Source organism: Strongylocentrotus purpuratus, unplaced genomic scaffold, assembly GCF_000002235.5.
Source record: "Strongylocentrotus purpuratus isolate Spur 01 unplaced genomic scaffold, Spur_5.0 spur5_scaffold_13, whole genome shotgun sequence".
NCBI classification, from domain to species: Eukaryota; Metazoa; Echinodermata; class Echinoidea; order Camarodonta; family Strongylocentrotidae; genus Strongylocentrotus; species Strongylocentrotus purpuratus.
The window spans coordinates 842,504-867,500 of NW_022145598.1; the positions used below are offsets into that span (position 1 = coordinate 842,504).

At 36.2% G+C, this 24,997-nt stretch overlaps 2 protein-coding genes and 2 non-coding genes across 4 annotated transcripts; 2 read left to right on the plus strand and 2 right to left on the minus strand.

Moving 5' to 3' along the window:
- Nucleotides 1-3,613: 3,613 nt before the first annotated feature.
- On the plus strand, nt 3,614-12,512 carry LOC756594 (calcium and integrin-binding family member 2). Its single transcript, XM_003729245.3, has 7 exons — nt 3,614-3,858; nt 6,292-6,326; nt 7,787-7,886; nt 8,812-8,959; nt 9,740-9,849; nt 10,969-11,057; nt 12,307-12,512. The coding sequence occupies exons 1-7, from the start codon at nt 3,808-3,810 to the stop codon at nt 12,326-12,328; spliced, it is 555 nt and encodes a 184-aa protein (XP_003729293.1). The 5' UTR covers nt 3,614-3,807; the 3' UTR covers nt 12,329-12,512.
- A 5,893-nt stretch (nt 12,513-18,405) lies between these two features.
- Nucleotides 18,406-19,701, plus strand: LOC579907 (carbohydrate sulfotransferase 2-like). Its single transcript, XM_779999.3, has one exon. The coding sequence runs from the start codon at nt 18,451-18,453 to the stop codon at nt 19,699-19,701; it is 1,251 nt and encodes a 416-aa protein (XP_785092.3). The 5' UTR covers nt 18,406-18,450.
- Nucleotides 19,702-20,294: 593 nt separating this feature from the next.
- On the minus strand, nt 20,295-20,367 carry TRNAM-CAU. Its single transcript has one exon. It is a non-coding gene; the product is annotated as a tRNA-Met (tRNA).
- Nucleotides 20,368-21,188: 821 nt separating this feature from the next.
- Nucleotides 21,189-21,261, minus strand: TRNAK-CUU. Its single transcript has one exon. It is a non-coding gene; the product is annotated as a tRNA-Lys (tRNA).
- Nucleotides 21,262-24,997: the final 3,736 nt, after the last annotated feature.

Sequence of the window (24,997 nt, forward strand, 5' to 3'; positions counted from 1 at the left end):
TTCTTGAGGGAAAATGAAAATTTTAGATTTTTTTAGTACTGAGCAAATGGAAGTTGAGCTCGCATGATACGTCATAGAGTTGCCAATTTGTGTTTGATTGATCACAACTTCAAAAATCCTAACTTCCTTATTTTTAATCGGAATTTGCTCAAACTTTCACTGACTTGTTTCTCTCATTTTTCTACTCTTATTAAAACTAACTTAATTTCAGGGTGGACTTTCCCTTTAACCGTTTATCGTTTTTGATTGTAATTTATTTATTTATACTGTATACATGTGTATATACATACATTCATAGATACATGTATATATAATTATATATATCTTTTCCCACCTTTTTTTTAGAGGGGGAGGGGCAGTTTAATGTCGTTTGGAAGTATATGATATTGAGATAAGCATGAATTGACCAGGATGAGTTATCATGGCGCCCCTATATTGCTCTGAGAAACATCCATATACCATCACTTTATGTACGTGTATACCAACAAAAAGTACCAAAGAGATTCAAGGCATCTCTCCCTTTTTACGCACATGTATTTAACGTTTTCTATTTCATTCGAATATATCACGAACACAAATGTGCACAATGTGCTTAGATGTTTTTCAACCAGAAAATTGACATGTTATGTATGAAAATCAACATGTAAATTGTCTACAAACTTAGAAATGTATTTGAGACTCGTGATTTCATGGTTGTACTGCGTATGAATATTTATTTTTTTGAATTAGAAATAACAAGAATGAGAATTTTCTATCTTTTTTAACATGTGATAATGATCGTAATAAAGGGCAATCATTATGGCTTATGATGTTAATGTTGATGATTATCTTAGCATGCTTTATAATGAATTGTTTTATTACGATCTATGTGGTGCTGCTTGTAGTCTTTTCCACATAGTCTGTTGGTCGCTAGCTTTTTATAATGATCAATGTATATGATCATACATGTAGCTGAAATCGTTCAGCATCGAGGGTGAGAATATAATTATAAGAATACGATCTGCAAAATTATTGATAACGACGAGTCGACGACGATGATCATGATGAAGAGGATGATGTTGGCGATGTTGGTGATAATGATGATGGTGGTGATGATTACGACTAGAATGTTGATGGCAATGGTAGCGAGCATAATCAAATATGGTAAGGTGATAATGATGTCGATAATGTTGGAGATGATTATAATGGTAATAATGATCTTGATCGTGATGATAACGAGACAAAGAAGATGATGATGAAATGCAGTAGATTTTTTCACAGCATGCAATGTCACTTCATGCAATGTAAAGATACCATACATGAATTATGCTGAATATTAAGCCTGATGTATTATTTGTTTTGTACTGACGTCCATGCTATACATCATAATTGTCTGCATAAACAGATATAATTGGAAATTATATTCAAATGTAAAACTTAAATGTTACACTTTTAGTCTAAAGGCATTTTTTTTTCAAGAAAATGTAAACTTTGCGCTAATGCACACAAACTACAAGTATCGTATATTACGAAATAACTTTTACTAATATATTGTTAGCTTGATACAATTGTTTGATATTATAACTATAATATGAACACGATTCTATGCATTTAGGCCGCACCTACAGTATACACAATGATTAATGGTATACCATCACACAACCTTCAACGTAAAAAAAAGTCGCTAAAAATACTTTACTTATAAATTTCGCTAAAGGCGAGGTGACTCTGACTCAGTGGTATAGGGAAGCGGCCTATTGATCATGGTTTCGGGTTCAAAACTAAGTGGAGGACTCTTAGGTCGATGCGGTAGGACCCTAATAGGCACAATTACAAGGACTCCTTCGGATAGGACGTAAATGAGAAGGTCGAATGTTTGCTTGTTTTAGCATATACACTCTCTTACTTAGCTTGTATGTAAGATATCTAGCAAGTGCAATGTTTCTTAAAGTGACTCGGTAACATTGTTGAAGGTTGATAAAAAAAAATTGCTTAATTTTTGTATAAAATGTTATTTACTATATTCCTTCTACTATACTAACCCTCTGACATGCAAAAAAATCCTGAACAAATTCTCAAACCACAAAGATATCTATGGTTTTCTTTGAAGGCGTCGATGTGAGGCACCCTCTAACAGTGATTAACAGTAAATTCTCCCAACCATTTTTGAATTTTCCCAACCATTTTCCATGAGAAAAATACATAAAACAGGCTATAAAAATCTGTCAACACTTAACTGTTTGGAATGGAATGTAGAGCCATTTTATTGGTTTGTGAAGATTTACATTCACCTAAAATGTAATTAAATTGTCCTTGTCTTGATGCTGAACAGGCTTTGATAAGTAGCAGAATAGAAGTAGAATAATATAGTTGGGAGAATTAAGGAATCGATCAGATCAGTTTTTTCCCAATTTGTACCATGAATAATGATCCGTATTCACTCAAATTTTCAGATTATCTTTAATTGTACATCTAGCATTGAAGTCACTACCTTAGCACCACTATCTCTCATCTGAACAATGTTACAAAGTCCCCTTAAACGGCTATTTAGAGAGTGGTAATGATCGCATGGTAACATGGTTATACCAGGGCATGTGAGTTAAAGTCTCACCTCCCTGGTTATACATTAATTACATCCGACAGATTCTTGATCCGTCTAAAAATTGAAATATGTTTTTTTTTTTTTTTTCAATGTAGCTCTTTGAGAAAACACCAAAGCCAAGACTTTGAATAATCATTACTGTACGTAATAACAATAATGGTCATAATAACAATGTTATAACAGGCGCATGATCTTCCAATTTGCAAGACACAATACACGTCGTAAGACACACAAAACAAGCTCGTTTCTATACTATTTTGTTAAACTGAGTATAATTATGAATAGCGTGAGTGGGACAAATTATAAGAGTCTGTGACGGGAGGGATGGGCACATTAATAGAGAGAGAGAGAGAGAGAGAGAGAGGTGATGAATTGTTGGGTGGAGTCGTCTCATCGAGGGAGCAAGAAAGATACCGTATCAGGACAATTACCCCCCCCCCCCCCCCTGGGCAATCATCCCCGGAAATTTACCCCCCGGAAAACTACCACTCGGTAAATTATCTCCCCCCCCCCCCCCCAGGACAATTACCCCCGGAAAATTAGCTGATTCGTTAAACATAATCATATGGCTTGGCATTCACACATATCTATAAGTAAAACAATAATGAACTATATATCTTGAGAAATTACAACATATTTTATTTATGTTTTTTTAGGGGGAAAGGGAAATGTCTTTAGGTTCTGAAAGGTTTGTTTTTTTGATTGATTTTATTTCTGCGTTCAAATACAAGGTTAAAGTCACAAAAGGTTATGAAGAAAATGAAAAAAAAGTTAGTCAAAATTCCTTTTTACACTGTAAATTACATTTTGTTGTTAACTGAAGTGGCACATGTAATAGAAAATGTAATTTGACTGACATTGATTGGCCGTCCATTTATGGTTGGCATGGCAACCAGAATTTTTTTCTGTAGAATTTGATTGAAAGGTGTATGGTGTACATAGAGATATATATCTCTATGATGGTGTATCATCATCATTTTTAATATTTTCTGCGGCCGATCTTCTGGTGAGCCCTCTACCTTTCATATCTTTACAGTGTTTACTCAAGTGACTAATTCCCATGACGTCAGTATCTCTGACTCAAAGATTGTCAATGATTTGATAGAAATAGATCATATTAGTCGGAATACTAACTGAGAAAGTAATCATACAGTAACCAGGTGTTATTGAAGAGGGAGAAACCTGTTCCATTTCGGCGTGATTTATTCGAAAATTCGGCTTTGAACATGGGAGGTTCACACAGCGTCTTCACCGAGGCGGAACTAGACGACTATCAGGCAAGTGACCTATCATGTACCCGAGAGGGTCGGGTGTGTTTGTTGTTGATACCCGTTGATAACCGACGCTGCGCGCTAGCTGGGACGGGATAGATAAGTCACACTCCCTAATGTTGTAAATCTAGTGTGGGTTAAACATATTGTTTACGCTGTGATTATTAATAATTAAGCTTGTTGCGTTGTTACTTAAATATTTGTAAGATATTATTGTAATTGTTTATTTAATGTACAGTTAGCCCAGACTAGCTAGTCTACATGAAGTATTTTATAATTGTGATGATTTCTTTGGAGAGCACCATGAACATGATAAAATACCTGGCAGATACATGTACCAGAGCTTGATAAATAATCATATTCGTTATTAATTACAAGTTACAACAAATAATTTTGAATGCTGGCTAGGAAATATGCACCAGCTTAGACAGGGGATTTAAGTTATTTGTTGACGAAAATGATGATTATTACCTAAGTGATAGATCATAGAACTTAGAAGTTTACTTTAGTTGGAGAAAAAATAGAAACCAATTTGGAAGACTTTTTCCACTTTACTTTTGTAGTGATAGTGTATTGAAATGAAAATGAACAAAATAAATTGAGAACATACAAACTATTTAAGCAGAGTATACAAACAAAAAATGTGTCAAAACTAGTTGGAGAAGGAGTTATTTTTACTTGCACAATGATTGAATAAACACTTTTTACTACTCAATTCTAAAAACCGTATGGGACCTCTTTTTTGGAGGCTCACACAATGCAGCATGGCACACTCGTTCATGTCACAGCACTACACAACACTATGAAAATACTTTACCCAGAGGACTGTACTTGCACTGGAAGAAGAATAATAAATATTTATTAACTGTTAAAAACCTCAATTTACATACAAAAAAATATTTAGTTCACACATGTAAACTACCAATATAAACTGGAAGACATAGACCTCTAGACTTCCAGAAAAAATACCTCCACATTAACATGTAAGAAATTATAATGACTGTAACTTGGGGAGGAGTAGGGATGAATTTCAAACCATAATTGTACTGTATAAGGCTGAAACGGGGTATTTCTCGATTAAATGGCTGAATTATCTGGAAGACATTCTGTACAGTCAGTAGACGTCCAGAAAAAATACCTTCACATTTAAGAACTTGTAATGACTATCTTGGGAAGGTTTGGGGATGAATTTCAAATCATAATGGATTGTACTATATATAACTATAAGGCTGAAAAGGGGTATTTCTCAATGAAATGGCTGAAATATCTTGACAGTTTAAAGATCTTAGCGGCAATGAAGAGAAATTTGTAAGCATTATGAAACTTGAGAATGAAAATATAATTTATCAATTCTGTAAATATACTAATTAAAACAACAATAAGTACTTGAGGGGAATTTTAACATCCCACCCATGTAAATGTATGCCATATTAATAAAATTACAAAAGTAAAATATCATTATATAGACCTAAATAGAACATCAATATCAAAATTATCATTATCATTTGTTATGTGTCTTTATTGTCAAAGTAACGTACATGTAGGCTGGTACAACATGTACATGTACGTGTCATATAATTATTTTTGATAGTATCATTTACCACTGTACATGTACAAGCTACAGTGTTGATTGTTAATTTGTGATTACAATTACTAGCAAAACTATACCACTTGTTGATTTGTCTTGTTTATATTTGTTTCATTTATGTATTTTGAAACAAAATGTTCATATGAATGAAGTGAATTAATAAAATTCAAATTCAACAAGCAGAATTACAAGTACACTTTGATTTAATTAAAGACTTTAGAGTATAATATTTCTGATTAACTGTTACGATATCATAATTTTAAAGAGAAGGTTGAGTTCTGGGAAGAGGTGAAAAATAATTTGTGAGCATTACTCATTCTTATTATGCAAGTGTGGAAGAACATCAGTTAAGACATGTTCCCTGAAAAGCATGGCTCTTCAAATGCTTTCACATTCTAAATATGCATGTAACATCGTAAAAATTGGGGGACCGGCTTTTTACGCCACATGTTCGTGTAGTCCCATATACATCTTTCTGTGCAAGTGTTTGTAACTTTACCAAGACTTGGCCACATTTCTTATCATTTTGATGATTCCAGAACCTTGCAATACACACAAATTCTTATATGCTAGATGATCAACCTTTTCTGGTCGGTTCCACACCGTTTCTTTCACAATGCAATCGCATGACCAGAACTCAACTTCATTTTTAATAGACTAAGAAATAATAATTTATTTTACCTTTTTCAACAATCATTTTGAACATCTACATGTACATGATTTTATCTAGACCGGAGGGGATCGGAGGTGTCAAAAATGTCAAAATCACAAAAAATCATGACATTATTGTTGTTGTTACAGTATCACTATTATTACTTATTTATTTATTTTCTTATATTCTTTCTTATCAGGAGTTGACATTCTTCAGCAAGAAAGAAATTCTTCAGTAAGTTTATAAATAGTTTTCTGTTTTCATTTTGGGGTTAAAGTTTTCAGTTAATATATTTGTGCCCAAGTCTTCAATAAATACTACACAGTACTGTAAGCGCAGTAGTCTTTACATGTATGAGTAATAATTTAGTAATGAAAAAAAATATGTTGAAAAACTTATGTAAACAAATCTTGCTGTGTAGTATGAAAGTGTTAAATGGTCATTGTGTTTCATACAATACAACAGCAAGCACATTGGTCAGTTTATCTGGAGTCAGGAGTCGCACTGGACCTAAATACATGTACATCAGTCGGTCCACTGTACAAACATAACCTTTGGAAAGCACACACTTGGTCTTTCGATTTGTCAAGTTTCTGAATTTTGTGCATTAGGTGTTTCCCCGATTTGTTACCTGGGTAGTGCACTGTTTGTATAGACTCTAGATGTATCAACATATTTTATTTACCTGAATAGATTTCCTATATCCTGAATTCATAGAAAGATAAAATGTACTACATGTAAGTTTAATATTTAGACTTTGTCAACATTTGCTGACAAAAGAATGTGGTCAATTGCCCTGTTTTACAGAGATATCTGAAATGAGGAATAGCATGTGCAGCCTTTTAATGCACATGTTCATCAGCTTTGTTAATAGCACATACAATGACAATACAATAAATATTATACAAGGGCCTTAAAGGGATCCGGTAACTTTGTCTCAGATTCTGAAAACATATTCTGGATTTAGCTCATGATGCAATGATAATTATAAACCTTTAGGTCAGTCAGGAACCCCGTGACTTTTACAAGCCGATCGCCTGTCTGATTATCAAGATATTTATGATTGGAATTACACATTTTGAAAACCGTTCGCCTGACGGTTTTCATAACACTACAGTCTATTGGGGAAAACGAGTATGGTAAAACCGGTCACTCAAAGATTTTTACTTTTTTGAGGCACTTCTTGATCATTTTGAAGCGCGAATTTTTTAGGGCTTCAATATTACATCATATCACAGACACTGATAACATGTAGGGCCGTGTATCTCAGATTTAACATTGTTAAACGATCCCTTTAAGATGATAATTTTATTGTGTTTAAAGTGCTGGGAATGTAATTTTCAAAACATACTTGGAAACCTTTGATAAATGTGTGACCTTTTTGTTTTTCTTTAAACAAAAAATATTATTTTGTTGTTTGGTTTAGCTGGTTAACCCTCCTTTAAAAAAAAAAATGCCCATCATAATTAAATTGTCCATGGGGTTCCAGCCTCGATATATTACATGTAAACCTATGATTATTTGATGTCATTCAAAGTGAGTCATATGTCACTGTCAGCACCTCAATCTCAATAAACAGTGTAAATATCCTTCATATTGATCAAATTATATACCGGTAATGTACATGTACACTTGACTGATATCATGGCAGCTTATGATTATCTTCTCCTTTTTTTGTTGTTTTTGTCTTGCAGTGTGCACAAGAGGTTTCATTTGTTAGATCCAGAGGCCGTGAGGAGAGATAAGAATGCATGTCTTCCTATGGACACAATTCTGGAGCTGCCTGAATTAAAGGTAAGCTTCGACATTGCATTCCACAATTTCATTATTTTCATCCATTAAAATAACTTTTTTTTTTAATTCTTCAAATAAGGTAAAGTGAGGGAAGAAATACATGGGAGCAGAGAGTGGAACCACTCTACATGTATGTACAGGTACATGTAGGAAGCTACATTCCAAAAGATAACATTGGTAATTTCTTGGTTCATCTCTCCAGGTTTTCACAACAGGTGAATCCTTTCAAGGATCATTTCTGCAAAGAATTTCTTTCACCAAGATGGAAGATGTTCTTCATGCAGGCTATGTTAAGTGGAAAACACTCTGTCCCTAGGGTAGGACGTTAAATGGAGGCCCTGTGTAGAGGAGAGTCACTACCTTTGCACGTTAAGAACCCACTGCACTATTTGTATAAGAGTAGGGGGAAACCCGGTGTAGTGGTTCACCTGCACACACCCCAGTATACCAGTATACCCAGATGGACGTTGTGGAAGATTAGCCCTGTGCTAAACTTGTTATTCAATAAAGTCTACTACTATTACTACTACTACTACCTCATACAGCACAATTGTAAACCTCGAAAAAGCCCCCAAATTGAAAAAAAGACTTCAAATTAACACTAAATCTGGATCAAGTACAACTTCTTTTTGATCCCTCCATGTTTTCACAGTTGAATCCCTTTCCTTCGTATCTGCAAAGAATTCTCTTCTACCAAGATTAGAGATATCCTTAATATAGCACAATTGTAAATCTTGAAAAAGCTCCCAAAATGAAAAAAGTATTTTATGTTAACACTGAATTCGGATCAAGTACAACTTCAATTCAATTCAATTCAATTCATATTTATTTCATTTCCAACAGAAAGATTAACAAATGTATTACATATATATTTTTACAGAAAGTGAACAAAAATGTTTCACCCCTCCCTTTCTTATGTTCCTAGGTGAATCCCTTCAAGGATCGTATCTGCAAGGTATTCTCTTCCACAGACGATGGGTCACTGACCTTTGAAGACTTCCTCGACATGATGTCAGTCTTCAGTGACTCCGCCCCTAAGAGCATGAAAGCAGAATATGCCTTTAGAATCTATGGTATGTAAATGTATCTACATGTAGTCAGCGTAAACTGTATTTAAAGCTGGTCTCTTAAATGTATCAATGTGAACTGTGACATATTACCAGGCTACAGTATCTGTATACATGTTGAAAATGTGCAATGCTCGTCAATTTATGCTAATGAACCTGCATCACAGATTTCATTGGATCCAATATACACAGACCAATTTTATTACCGAGTTATTTTCAATTCTACTGTTATTTTTAATTTTATAATGATAATATTAATTCATTTAATTTATACTAGCATATAATATAACAAACTAATGTACCATATATTGATTTCTGTATGCGCATTGCAATTGGTTTAATGTTGTTGATGATGAACACTGATACATGTACAATGTTGATGTTTGGAATGTCTAGAGGATGAACGCTGTAGGTCTTACATGTACATGTAATTGAGGATACATGTATCAAGTTCATCTAAAGTGAAAGATGCATGTACATGTACATGTTTATGTATGTAGTATGCTGAAGGTAAGGTGAACAACATTTCAAGAAATTTGAGTTGAAAAACCTTCACGATTGTCTCCAACAGTACATACCTAATGATATACTATTAGGAGTACACTAATTGTTAACATTTGACACTATTCTTTGAAAACATTGGAAACTATTTTTTGAAAACAGTGTTGTAAATTTGTTTTAAGCTTTGAAACACTGTATACAGGTAGCTTGATTTAAAATTGAATAAAAACAGTAACAAATGCTAGGAATAATTTCATATTCCTCTTTTCTTTCTGTTCCTCTTAGATTTTGATGAGGATGATTTTGTGAGCAGCGCAGACCTTCGTGAGATGGTGAACAGACTGACTGGTGAGCAGCAGATAACAGATGATGACATGCAGCACCTCATTAACAATGTGAGTATACTAATAGAAATCTAACAATGTTCAGAAATGCAGAGCTGCCAACTAATAAGGATTTCCCGTAATTGGTACAGAAATTACCGATCATTACAGAATGTTGTCTCAAATTACGGATTAAAAGAAAAAAGCCATTTATGGAACTCTCGCTGAGAAAGACGGAAAAGTATCAAGTATTCTCTTAATAGAAGCCATTTTTCATGGAAAACTGTTGTGATGACCTGAAAATCAATATTTAACAACTTTGTGTGAGTAAAATCAGCAAAAATTTCAGATAATCATGCGTCCGCACAGTGTTTGCGTTCCTATTTTTTAAAGATTCATAGCGGCGCATAGGAAATTACTGATTTATACCCAAAATTACTGATTTTGAGCCTTGTGATTACTGATTTTCTGTTCTGGAGGTTGGCAGCTCTGGAAATGGTGTATATTCAGTTGTCACTGATGATAATTGTGTTACGCAGCTAATAGAGAAATGTTTTTTTTTAGAAAAATGTCAGGTTTTCCTCAAACAAGCTCATATTAAGATACCATTGAATGAGGGAGGAGCTTCAAGTTCAGACTTTTATTTATTTTTTTTTTTTTTCATTTGAAAATATCAGAAGTGTTGTGAATTCAGTGGCCCCTGTTTAAGATTATGATAATTTATGGATTCAAAAATATTTAAATAGTTGGGTTTGCTACAAACATGTCAGGTGATCTTTGCACTGATGTTAAATAATGATGGAAAGAGATAGAAAACTAAAGTTACAAACTTCCTGTTTTACATATTCGGAACTTTGTTGTTATTAAGAATTATAGGGCATGCACTATATAATCTACCTCTAACCGTGTTAGTTTTTACTTCAATGTGATTGCTAGGTGCCTTGTCTGTTCCAGACATTGGCATTCAAGGCTTCCCATCTACTTCTATCTCTGGTTCTTTGTAATGTGATGTTACTACTGTTACCAGTCATTCCAATGAACTTATCAGTGTAGTTGATGCACTGTCTCCCTAAAAAGTTGCTGTTAGTGTCCTGTTTCCTGTGCCTTCTCTTCTCATAGTACATGTTTGCCCAACAAATTGAAGTAATTTTTTCCTCATGATGTCATTACTTATTGTTATTTTCTATTTAGATCTTTGAGGAAGCTGATCTTGATGACGATGATGCTCTGTCTTTCGCCGAGTTTGAACATGTCATCTCCAAAGCACCTGACTTCATGAAGTAAGTTTAAAGGGAAAGCCAACCTTATTTGCTAACTACTCTAGAGGAAAGCAGAGAAGTGGACTGGTGAAAGTTTGAATGAAAGCAGACAAAAGATGAGAAAGTTATGAATTTCCAAAAGTTGGTGTAGGCTCTTCAAATTGGCTTAATCGGTACTGTCTCTGTGATGTAGTAGAGGACAACTTTCCCATTTGTTCAAACAAACAAAAAGGGTTTCTAAAATGTCAATTTTCAAAATGTATCGCTCGGGATGGTCTTTCTTCAGTAGGCGCGATAGCAGTCAGTAGATTAGTGGTCTCATAATCCGGTGACCCGGGTTCGAAACCAAGGCGATGCGCTAGTGCCCTTTGGTAAGGCATTAATCCTCACTACCAGGTCCCTCGGAGAGGACCTTAAGCTGTCGGCCATCTGGTTGCTTACTTAAAAGCATTTATGCTTTATTAGCAGTCAGGTAAAATAACATCACATCAAACCTTCTCTTTTTGTTATCCATAATCCATTTACTATTTTAGGTAGTGCCCCAAGAGAGAAGGGCCGTAGGAGAAAAACAAAAAAATTACTGCTATTTGTACATGACAAACGGAAAAGCTGTCCGCGACTATGTCGCAATCTACTGACCAAACTGCCAATTTGAGATTTACATAGACTTAGTGATTTATAACTTTCCTATTATTGGTTTGATTTGCTTCAAACTTTTGCCATTCTGTATATCTAATTTGTATGCTTTCATACAAATGAACTTATCACAATGGTTGGATTGCCCTTTAACTGGGCCTTGATACTCCTTCATCCCTGAGTCATTAATATGCTTCAAAAGAATCGCAACAGTACGATTTATTAAAGTAATTAAAATGACACAAGGTGAAGTGCTCTTGACATTTCTTGGCTCAGTGCAGTATATCTGGGTTTTTTGTATACACCTTCATGACATTGATTGTTTCCTCTTGTGTCTTATCATTCAGTTTTAATATTATAAGCGTAAGTATTATTTTCCTCCTTTAATAACTTTATGGTATATTCTTGGTTAATATTGTCCCTTTGAGCTTCAGGAAATTAAAAAATGTTAATAACAAAACAACTGTAGAAGATAAATATTAAACAAATGTATGCAAATTGTGTTAGTTGATTACTTTACTTGGTATGTTGATTATCTATTTGCTAGAAACTTCCTTTTTACCACCCCTTAAATATTAGAAATCATTATTTAATTATTTTCTTCTCTCCTGTTTCTGTTTCCTTTATCTTCCAGCACCTTCCGCATCCGCCTGTAAACAGTCTCAACAGAGCTCTTTGCCCATTGCATGTCTGCTGCCCTCTACTGCCAGTTTTTTTCCCAGAGACCATAGTTGAGCAAGGAAGCAAAATGTGCACTTGGTTTGTGACTACTATACGTTACCTTCACATAAACTGAAACCTTGATGAGGAATATGTTGCTTACATACATAGGGGGTGTTGGGGGGGGGGGGGGTTGTGAGAATACTGCTATGTTGGGCATACTTTATACAAATATAGGTTACTTTTTCTCAATGAATTGTGTGTAACAATACATCTAGGACAAGATTTGTTTCAGAAGTCATTTTTTTAATCATTTGCTGATTTCTAAGAATGATTGCTGGTTTGTAAATAATTCATTTTCTTTCCTCAATGGTAGTTGTTAATGCCATTCCTAAGAGATGCTCACAATTTCTTTTTGGTACATTTACTCTGGTGATTCACATTGACTTTACCCCACCCTTCTGTTATGATGCAAGCTTTCATGACTTCATAGCCTAGAGTCTTACGCATCTTTTGATACCAAATTTATAAAATATTGAGCAACGGGTACAGCGCAGCTTCAAGATTAGTAACGATGTGGAAATTTCTTTATATGTACTGTACACAATGCAGAACTGCCAATTTGTGAATAGTGACTATTAGTCACTTGGCAATAAATCAAAAACCAATCGAGATATGAAACTTCATGGGCGTATTTCCAATGAGATACTCTATCTGTATGTCAAGTTTCAGAATTTGTTGTCACTCCATAGCTGACAATCCACTCTTCTCAGCTGAGGGAGCACCAAAATAACCCAGCCTTTTTAGGGTTAATATGTAAGATATAAATGTACATGTCCAGTCATTGCTGAGGTCAATGGTGTTGTAACTCTATACCTATCCTATGATTCAAAATGTATGCTACTAGAGGGTAGCAGACAAAATTTGTTGATAGTTCTGCTTTAAAAAAAAATATGTCTGTTAGTGTTGAACTAATGTATTCATTTAAGATTTTTAATATTTATTTTCTTCTTTTTTTTAAAGTAAGAATAGGAAGAGCCTGTCTATTTCTTGTATCTAATTATGCATGCTTTGGTTATGTGCGTGTGATGATGTTCTGTCTTTCAAATTTGAAAAAAAATTAACTTGTCTATATCAAATACAATGAATATAAGGAAGTGTACAAATGTATATAATATATATAAAATCTAATATTTCCTGCCCATCCCAATCTATTTCTTTTTCATTAATTTATCAAAATCCTTATGTACCTCCCTATAGAAAGAAAGAGTAATGCCTTAATGGGAAGTGTGTAGATACGAAGCTTTTAAATCTGTACTCTACTGAGAATGCTAGTGATATTTTCAAAGAAATGTTGCAGTACATGGTGTAAATAATGGGTCAACCAGAAAAAGAAGGAAAAAAAAAGAGATATATTGTTTAGACTTCTCTTGATAATGAATGTTCAAACTATGCATAGAAATGAATAAAGAAACAAAACTATGAATGAAATGATTACTAATGGGGAAGTTCAGTTAATTTCCCAGAGCTTGGACAGATTAAGTGCCTTTTAACCTGTTGACTTCTGAGTTGTATATGTCCCATAGGCTGAACACAGGGACCACCAGGTTCCAGTAAGTAAATAGTTAATGGGAGCTCATGGTGCAAGTGACTTTAATTCCCACCATTTCTTATCAAATCTTCCTTTCATGTTGTTTGTGGGATTTACCCTCCACCAAATGTTAAACAAGTATTATGTACATACAAGCTTTACTTCTACTTGTTCAAGTTGTTGATCCTTCATTTACTAACAGCGGCTGTATATAAGTAGAATATAGATTTTGGAGTGTTACATGATTCAAATACCTTCTATTCTGCCATCATGTTTCTTCATGAAAACAGATTTTTAAAGATGAAACAAATATCTGCCTCTCTGTAGATATGTCAGATGCGTGTGATTTTTACTATTTCATAGTCATTTGTTAATAACTTTGAACACGATCACAAATTTTTTTTTAAATCAACATAGGGCAATTTCAATTGCCTTGAGCGCTTGAAATGTGAGAACATTACAAGGAAGTATGACGTCATCGGAATATGAATATGATTCTCTAATAGAATATATTGTACTTTTGAGTGGTATAATTCGTCCCTATTTTCACGAAGTGACGGTAGTGAATGATAATCCCATACAATTTGCGTCGGATTTTCCTCACTACCGTCACTTGGTGAAAACAGGAACGAATTGCCCAAGTTGATTTCTTTGAAAGTTGTTGCAATTGCGTTTTTGACAATTAAAATAATTTCTTCTATTTTGAGCTAAATGCAAGATTGTAGTGATTGTTCATTTCTTTGTGCTGTGTAAACAAATAGTGAGCCTTTACAGTGAGTGTAAAGTTTTTAGATAGAATACACTACACATGTTTTGTTAGTTAAAAGACTCGTAAATGAAGTCAACTACATGATTACTGCTAACCTCGATTAATAGAATAAAAGATGAGGAATACAGTGCGTCCCAGAAAAAACGAAACTGAGAATTATCGATGTTTTATCATAACTTAATCAAAAGTATAATTGATAAATGACACATATTTGGAAAGCTTAGATCCTCCTCTTTCATTTGATGCAACTCATAATGATGCATATTTCACGCATGAGTGATTAAAATGAATTTGAAGAGAGGAAACCAAAAAGTCATTTGGCGGACGGTTTCTGAATTTCAAAGAGAAAATCACATTTCTAGAAAGTTGAGTTTCTGCCCTTTCATATGACACCTCAATCAGGAAAAATGAGCTAGAAATGACAAGGTTCTGTTTGTAACAACCCAGTTGGTGTAAACAGCCCCCACTGAACAACATCTCCTTTTTAAACAACCGTTTTAAAACAACACCGGTTGTTTAAATTGTGATTTTAAACAAGTTGTTCAGAATGTTGGTCAACTAAGTGTTTAAACTTTAAACAACTCGAGATGCTTAACATTTTAGACAACTCTCAGATCAGGTCACCCGTTAATCCGAGGTTGTTTAAACTTTTAAACAACTTGTTCACAAAAATGTTAACTGTGTAGGTTCACTTTTCAACTTATGATCGTCAAAAAGGTAGAACAAAACATTTGCTATAAACAGTCTCAATTACATCGTTCTTCAAGAATCATCAGCAATCCAAGTCATCATAGGCGCCGGAAGTGGGGGGGGGGGAACGTATTTCTGCCCCCCAAAACGCCCCCCTTCCCCTCCAATAAATAAGCAGTAAATGAGTAAAGATGGTTTGTATTTTTTAACCAAAAGAACACAACTCTAATAAAAACCTGAATTAAATCACATATAAAATTTCATTCTAAAAAAAAGGAAAGTTAACATGAATTAAATTTCCTAAACATTGCGCATGCCACCTATATTTATCAATGGAGGTCTTTATAATAGCGATACGCGCATATTTCATTTCATTTAATTTCTTTATTGTGTCCATATAGGATAATTGTTTATATGCACATGAACAATCTTGCTTCAACATATGAACATAGAAACAACATATAATTGACATTCATAGGGCCCTGTTTTAATATACATTTGATATAATATACATGATCATGATAAAAATACATATAAATACTCTTTCTTCTTCTTCTTCGTAGACATATTGTGAGAGAATGGGAAAGCGTGTCTCTTTTTTGTTATGGGGGTGACAAGACATGAGCCCCTGAACGCTGGCGTACTGATGGGGGAGGGGGGTATTTCTTATTCGATAGCAGTAATTTACAAATGTTGCTGAATTGACATGATTTTCTGGTATTTTTTGTAAGTTATACGTTTTTATGCGTTCTTTGGAAAATTAGATATTCCCAAATGTACAGTCGGGCGAAACATATGCTTATTTAGAAGCCTTTATGTTATGGTCTGCAAAACGGCTGGGCTCGGGGGATCGAGCCCCCCTTACTTTTTGAAAAAGTATGTTACAGACAAAAAGAAAGAAAGAGAGAAAAAATAAGTGACCTGTCCATGTCACAAATGAGGTATCAAAATATGCCGATCTGACCGTAATAAAATGCCTAAAACTCCCGGAGCTTACGGGGGCTCCGCCCCCTGGACCCCACCAAGGGCCCTAAGGCGGGCCCCAGGATGCTCATCTGACCGTAATTAAATACCTTAAACCCCTGAGCTTCAGGGGGCTCTGTTCCTGGACCACATCAACGGCCTTAAAAAGGGCCCCTGGATGCTCATCTGACCGTAATTAATACCTTAAACCCCTGAGCTTCCGGGGGCTTTGCCCCCTGGACCCCACCAAGGGCCCTAAGGTGGGCCCCTGGATGCTCATCTGACCGTAATTAAATACCTTAAACCCCTGAGCTTCCGGGGGATCTGCCCCTTGAACCCCTGCTGAGGCTCAGGCCCTGGACCCCACGCCAATTTACGCTCTACCACTTTGAAAAAACGTTCCGCGGGGCCTGCATGTAACGTATAAGAGTGGTGGTGATGCAGATTTGTCTTCTCCCCCCCCCCCACTTCCAAACGTTTTTGCTCATTACGTCACTGCCCCTGGAAGGTGAGCCCCCTGGAGTGTTTGCCCCCCCCCCCCCTCCAATCCGAAACTGCTTCCGGCGCACCTGCAAGTCATGTTCGTAGCCTTATTGACATGATTTAAGATCTCTCCTCTTCCAATTTCATACCGTTTTTCTCGAGGTTGTTGTACTGATCACCCTTCCTTTTTTTGTTCTGAAAGAAACAAATGTTTAAACAAAAATACTATGAATCATGGAGAATATTGATTTTGATGATTACAGGCCTTATTGAAAGAAAGTTAACTGTGGTATTTAAGACACATGCATCTTCCATCAGATAGTCCCTGCTTTTGATATGGTTTTTATTGGAAACAAAGAATGATTACTATTTTGAAAGCAGGATGACCATATAGAGGACTTTAACTCCGCTTCGTTGACAATCAGTCGTAGACGAAAGACTTCATGCATAGCTGATTGTCACCGAAATGGAGTCAATTCTGCTTCTTGCTACGACAGGCAGCCAGTGAAAACGAATTCGTTTGATAAAATTATGGAGATGCAAGCACTACTTTAAACAAACAGAACTTTGTCATTCCTTGCTCATTTTTCCTGATTGAGGTGTCATATGAAAGGGCAGAAACTCAACTTTTTACAAATGTGATTTTCTCTTGAAAATTCAGATACCGTCCGCCAAATGACTTTTTGGTTTCCTCTCTTCAAATTCGTTTTAATTACTCATGCGTGAAATATGCATCATATGAGTTGCATCAAATGAAAGAGGAGGATCCAAGCTTTCCAAATATGTGTCATTTATCAATTATACTTTTGATTAAGTTATGATAAAACATCGATAATTCTCGGTTTCGTTTTTTTCTGGGACGCACTGTACAAGTTGAAGAGAGTAAGAGGGAGAAGTTAGGGAGCAAGAACGAGAAGAGAGACGAAAAGACTAGATACAAATTGGAGTGAAGGAGAACAAGAAAAAGGTGACAAGATGCTACTTAGACATGGAGAGAAACGAATTAACACAATCAGAGAGAGAACAGTGGGCACTGATAGATGGAGGAAATATCCTAGGGGGGAGATGAGCAAGAGAAAGATCGATAAAAGCGTAACTCGTAAATATGAACACCGATTTATACTTGTTCAGGTGTACCCAGTATATTTGTACTGACTATCTTTATTTGATGTTGACATCGATCTAGTCTGTTAGACGCACATCACATGTGTTTTAACAAACTCTGTTTCCACTGTTCCCATAACGTTAGCTCTTTCGTACATGGTCTGTCTCTAAAAAATATACGAACTAAAGGCTCGTTCAGATATGACGCGTCAAAATGGCGGCGTTTTGGTGGTAAATATTTATGATGACGCAAAGCGTTATATGCGCAAACCATTTGTTCTTGCTGTTCATTTACACTTTAAAAATAAAAGAATCGCGGCGGTTTATATCTAAACGAGCCAAATTGTGTTAACCCGCAGTGACTCAAGTGAGAACTCCTCTGTTGACGATGATGTAGGCTCTACCTACAAGAAAAGCTTCATTAATAAAAGCAGGGGGACACATCTGCGATTGAGTATTTATGTGAAGAAATAGATCGCTGCCGTTTCTATTCCATTTCGCTGCAACGTAAGGTAACAATGTTTAGAATTTTAGGCGTGTCTATTGTCAGGATATCCTTGTTGGTTTTTCTAGTGGCCTTCATGTGCCTCACTGGGAACTATTTAATCCACCGAAGGCTGTTCATGCACCCATGGATCCATTCAGCAGCATCCCTCGCCAAAGACACACGGGGGACAAACGGGAAGATCCGAGAGGGCGAATCCTTGAACGCGAGGATAGAAACTTCGCGGGGAGACGATGGGAAAACGAATCGGAAATCTTCGGAAGTCTTCGTGGTTATCCTCGCACAATGGCGTTTCGGTTCGTCAATCATCGGAGAACTCTTTAATCAGAACCCGAACATGTTCTATGTTTATGAGCCGCTCTGGGTATTCTCCAGAGAGGCTATGCTTCCGAATCACAAACTGACGGATATCTACGACTATCAAGTACCTCCCAAGGAAAACTTCAAGCGCGTCTTACGAGGGATACCACGGTGTGATTTCAGTGAGGACTTTGTGACGGTAATGAATACATCTGGTGGAAAGTTGAGGAACAAACTGATTTGTGAGAATACCGTCGACGTAGACAACTGCAATATGTCTAATTCCTACTGGTTGGATTCGGTGTGCAAGCGAAGTGGCGGTCGTGCCGCTACGAAGTTGATTCGCGCAGACCTTAACACCATCAAATCCCTGATCGTCGACGACAACATCAACGTGAAGGTAGTCAACCTTGTCCGCGACCCACGGGGAGCAGCTGCCTCAAGGGTTCATTACGACCTGGTCCTTAATCACAGATCCTTAGACCTTGTTGCGCTCAGTGATCAGATCCCGAAGAAGGGCCGGTTGGAGCCGCTGGGGTACCTGAACAACACACGTCCAGCTGCAGAATCACTCCCTGCCATGTGCGATATGATGCGAGCCAACTTCCGAAAAGCATCGAACCTTCCATCGTGGTTATCGAATCGATATAAGCTCATCCGCTTTGAAGATTTCGCGGAAAACCCAGTTAATGTTACCCATGAGATATATGACTTCGTAGGGCTTCCTCTGCCGACGACTGTTCGGGACTGGGTGGCCGAACACACGAATGTCTCACACGACCAGCCGGAGGAGTCGGTCATGTTTAGCAGTAGGAGGAACGCGAAGGACGTTGCGAGGCGATGGATGACGGATCTCACCGCCCTTGAGATAAGACAAGTGGAAGCCATTTGCCATGAAGCCATGCAGCTTCTAGGATATGAAGCCTATGATGAGATGAGGAAATCAACGGATGGGTTAACTTAAAAATAAAATGGAATATTAAGAGACTTAGTTGAAATTCATTGGAAGTTTGTGAAATTGTCTTCACTTTGCGATACGTTTGTTCACATATGTAAATATGTTAAGATTATAAAAGGAGTAATATTTAAATTTCATGTTTATAATCCCGTATCAGCACCTGGAATTCCTAAGATATAGAATGATTTAAAAAAAAGTAGTGATGGCTCGTATTTTCCATTTCAGAATTCCCCAAGAAATAATTAAGATCAGCCTGCCTTTTATTACGGCGACAAAAGGTACGACAACCATGACACAATTCAATAACTCTTGGAGCGTGATACAACACACAATTATCATGGACTAGACAAAAATTCTATGTGTATGTTTATTCAGTGCTTTTTTATTTCGCATAAACGTCTCAAAGTTATATAAAAGTCTTCCATTTATAATAATGATACAAAATAATATAACCTTTTATTTACTTAGGGTAGCCACTTCAGTTATGAAACTCCTCTTCCAGTGGGCCCTGCATAACATAACATAATACCATTCTCCAATCTAATATACTGAGCGTCTAGCTAGAAGGCAGAAGGTCCCATTGTTATAATTATTTGGTATGACTCGGCTGGGGTTCGAACCCACGACCTCCCGTTCATGAGGCGGGCGCTCTAACCACTGAGCCACCATGCCCGGTGCTTATGCATAATGTGATATCAATATCAATTGATACAGTAATTTAGCATACATCCCTCCGAGACAGTCCTTTACCATTGTAAGGGTTGACTCAACAACCTTTGATTCAGAGCGTTAACAAATAAACTAGAAGCTTGAACGAAAAGGACAAAAGTTACTGCTCACACTGTGTCTGTGTTTTGTTGCATTGATGACCCAAGAAATAAATAAGATCAGCCTGCCTTTTATTACGGCGATAAAAGGTACCACAACCATTACACAAGTCAATAACTCTTGGAGCGTGATACAACACAAACTTATCATGGACTAGACAAAATTATATATGTATGTTTATGTGTATTCAGTGCTCAAAGTTATATAAAAGTCTTCCATTTATAATAATAATACAAAATAATATAACCTTTTATTTACCCAGGGTAGACAATTCTTTTATGAAACTGCTCTTCCAGCGGGCCCTGCATAATAAAAAACATGTTAGATGCTGCTTGTAAGTGTCGGCTTGCATGGTGATGTAGATATACAGTAGGCTTGCGGGTGCACCATGTGAGAGAGAGAGAGAGAGAGAGAGAGAGAGAGAGAGAGAGAGAGAGAGAGAGAGAGAGAGGTTGAGGAGTCCTGGAAAGGACTCTGACTCGGTAATCTTTCTTAGGGGAGTGTAGTCCTGAAAAGGACTGTTTATTATCTTTCTTAGCTTATAGTTCTAAGGAGAACTATAGCGCTTGGAGAGGATGAACATGTTATTACTCACCCTTCTCCAATCTAATAAGCTGAGCGTCTAGCTAGAAGGCGGAAGGTCCCATTGTTATAATTATTTGGTATGACTCGGCCGGGGTTCGAACTCACGACCTCCCGTTCAAGAGGCGGGCGCTCTAACCACTGAGCCACCGTGCCCGGTGCTTATGCATAATGTGATATCAATATCAATTGATACAGTAATTTAGCATACATTCCTCCGAGACAGTCCTTTACGATTGTAAGGGTTGACTCAACAACCTTTGATTCAGAGCGTTAACAAATAAACCAGAAGCTTGAACGAAAAGGACAAAAGTTACTGCTCACACTGTGTCTGTGTTTTGTTGCATTGATGACCCAAGAAATAAATAAGATCAGCCTGCCTTTTATTACGGCGATAAAAGGTACGACAACCATTACACAAGTCAATAACTCTTGGAGCGTGATGCGACACAAAATAATCATGGACTAGAACAAATTATATGTGTATGTTTATGTTTATTCAGTGCTTTTTTATCTCGCATGATCGTCTCAAAGTTATATAAAAGTCTTCCATTTATAATAATAATAATACAAATACAAAATAATATAACCTTTTATTTACCCAGTGTAGCCACTTCAGTTATGAAACTGCTCTTCCAGCGGGCCCTGCATAACAAACATGTTATTATTAATCCTTCTCCAATCTAATATGCTGAGCGTCTAGCTAGAAGGCGGAAGGTCCCATTGTTATAAGTATATGGTATGACTCGGCCGGGGTTCGAACCCACGACCTCCCGTTCATGAGGCATGCGCTCTAACCACTGAGCCACCATGCCCAGTGCTTATGCATAATGTGGTCAGTAATTTAGCATACATCCTTTCGAGACAGTCCTTTCACATTGTAAGGGTTGACTCAACAACCTTTGATTCAGAGCGTTAACAAATAAACTAGAAGCTTGAACGAAAAAGAAAAAAGTTTCTGCTCGCACTGTGTCCGTGTTTTGTTGCATGACCATATTTCGTTTAACACCGTTACTTTTAAAAAAGGAAAATATAAGCTTTTAATATCCTTAAAGTGAACTGGCAATACGTTGATAGCATCAAAATCATTCTTCTTCGATCATGATTTGTCATTTTACGACTTTCTGACAAAGTTCATACTCATGTTTTATATTGTTTTGGGAGAAATATTTTTTTGTTGTTAAAATATTGGAGTACTAAAATACAAATATCAATATTTCCAATTTGATGAAGAACATGTGATGAACTTAAAGCCCGACTGTCCTACTTGTAGCTACTTAATCCCTCTATATAGAAAACTTCCCCAATCGGTGCCTGTTGGTCCCCCATGATCCTCTTTTTCTTATGTTATATGAGAGCTGAGTTTAATGAGATAGCCACCTGTCAGTGACCTCATTGTGTGGTTTAATCCCTTCTAGTCCAGTAGTATTGACGGTCTTTAAAGGGTTGGAATAATGAGAACGAGCAAGACAAAGACAAAGACATAATTATGTTAACTCTTTACTTTACAATATTATTTCCTTTTCACGACTATTAATGTAAGTCTGTTTGTATTGGATGGAATGAAATCATCGTTTGAAGAGTAAGTCTAAAAACACTAGAGACAAATATTTGCATTCATACAAAGGTAGAACACGTTAGGGTATTAACGACAACATCTGGTTCAATATTCCAATAACAAATATTCCAAAATAAAATATTCCAATATCGATTATTTCAATAACCAATAATCAAATATCAAATACTCAACTCAGCGAGCAGTGCATGTATCTTTAAACAAGCATATTAAGTAAACTTTTCTCTTCATTTTGGTCTTTCCAAAACCGCACTCACAGTGTGAACAATTCTTATGAACTACACGTATGATAATACCAAAGAGATGTATAGTATCTCTTTGATAATATTAGTAATAACACGAGTTATAGTGATGATGATAATAATAATAATATAACAATAATAGTAATGACAATAATATATCTTATAATGCGAAATGCCGTCTCTAAACGCTTTACAGACGTTATCACCCCTGTCATCGGATTTATTCACGCACAATGTGCACCATCTCCACTCTCTTGGGAGTATTCCTACCATATGGTCACCGTGAGGGCATATTTCAATAACTAAAACAGAGACTTTTTTAATCCTACCCGGTCGTCTTTTTCTCTTGGGTATGGAGTGGCAAATGTAGACTAATGCCTTTCCAAATGGCATTCGTAACGTGTCAGTCCTCAAACCCACAACATTTGCATATCAAGTGAAGTGGTTAAACCATCTGACTACCGACGACACCTTGTTTCCATACATTTCCTTTAAAGGCAGGGTACACGAATTTACGTTTACTGCCACCTGCTGCTCACAAAGTCTCAATGTGGCAACACACATGTCCCACAATGCAAATCCACGACGAGCGAGTGATGATGCTTTGGTACAGGAACCGGAAATCGCTCTAAATACGCCTTCACCGAAAGAAGGCTCAATTTGAAATACATTACAGCAGTGATAGCGATGGCGGTAAATAATGTAAGAATGTAATCGCGAGACCAGTTCTCCTCTCTTTCATCAATGCATCATGTCCAGTGGTTAGTTCAGTTTTTTTTAGTCATATTTGCATTGTGTATGATACAAGAGATTGTAATTTGCATTATCGTAAAACAGCTATCAAACCAGGGGCGCAGACTTGGCAAGGACATGATATTTTCTTGCCCTGGCTCCATTTCATCTACTCTTTTATTTCCCTTTTTTCTCTTGTATTCAGTTTCTTCGTTACAAAGTAATTAGATGACCGGTATTAATATATCCTTATCGATTGTACACATTAAAAACAAAGAAACAAATACATAATTGAAGAAAGATTTAAAACAAATATTGTTCATTCATCATGGTCAACCGCTCGGCATGTTTTGACTGGGAGTAGTTTGTGCATGCCTAGAAGTCATGACGTCTTTGTATGAAGGTAATTCATAGCCAGTAACCATGGTAACGCTTTCCCATGGAGAAGAATTTCGCGGGGTAAAAAGGTTAATATCTTCATAACATGGGGGTGGTGCTTGTGGAATGTATTTCATATGATCCACTGTATTTGGGTGACCAGGAGCATAGTTGGCCTGCGAAGATAGAAAAAAAAATGATTAACCACTTCTAAATGTTCGTACAAACATGACGCGGTAAATTAAACCGCCAAAAAAAGAACCGCCAATAAATATTTTATGTCTTCGTGTAATGAGATGGCAACAACTCGTATTTACTTAGCTCTGTGTTCAATACAAGATACATACATGTGAAGCGTATTAGAGTGGTGAAGTGTGACGTCATCAAAAATCTTTATTTTTAGAATTTCTAAAAAATTATTTGTATATTCTGAAAGAGCATCAAAAGTAATTTCCGAATGTCGAAAACCAATTGAATATATTGAGTATTGGCTGAGATAACATTAGGAACCAGAGCACTGTAACACTGAGTTCCCATAGGACATTTATTCAAATGGTCATATTTCAGCCAGTACTTAACATATTCAATAGTTTTTTGACATTCGGACATTATTTTTGATGCACTTTTGGAAAATAAAGAAACAATTTAGAACTTCTACAAATAGATTTGTATGATGTCACAGCTTCGGTACCCTACACACGTCATCATAATATAAAGCCGCGTTTTTTCTCTCTATCCAATTAAGTGACGGTAATGAGGAAAATCGTCACGCAAAGTGTATGCGATTTTCCTCATCACCGTCACTTCGTGAAAATAAAGACGAATTTAATTCGTCTCTAGTTCGAATAACGACAAAACCGATGTGTAAATGTTTTATTTTCATAAACATAAAACAGACTTACTAAGTTTTGCTTTCAACAGGATTGAATATTATGTGTGTGTATTTTTGGTATAAGTCTTTATA

Excerpts from the sequence above, each read along its gene's own strand:
- LOC579907 (XM_779999.3), top strand. The coding sequence starts at position 18,451 with ATGTTTAGAATTTTAGGCGTGTCTATTGTCAGGATATCCTTGTTGGTT.
- LOC756594 (XM_003729245.3), top strand. The coding sequence starts at position 3,808 with ATGGGAGGTTCACACAGCGTCTTCACCGAGGCGGAACTAGACGACTAT. Across the intron at positions 3,859-6,291 it reads CGGAACTAGACGACTATCAG|GAGTTGACATTCTTCAGCAA; the intron begins GCAAGTGACCTA and ends CTTTCTTATCAG. Across the intron at positions 11,058-12,306 it reads AAAGCACCTGACTTCATGAA|CACCTTCCGCATCCGCCTGT; the intron begins GTAAGTTTAAAG and ends TTTATCTTCCAG.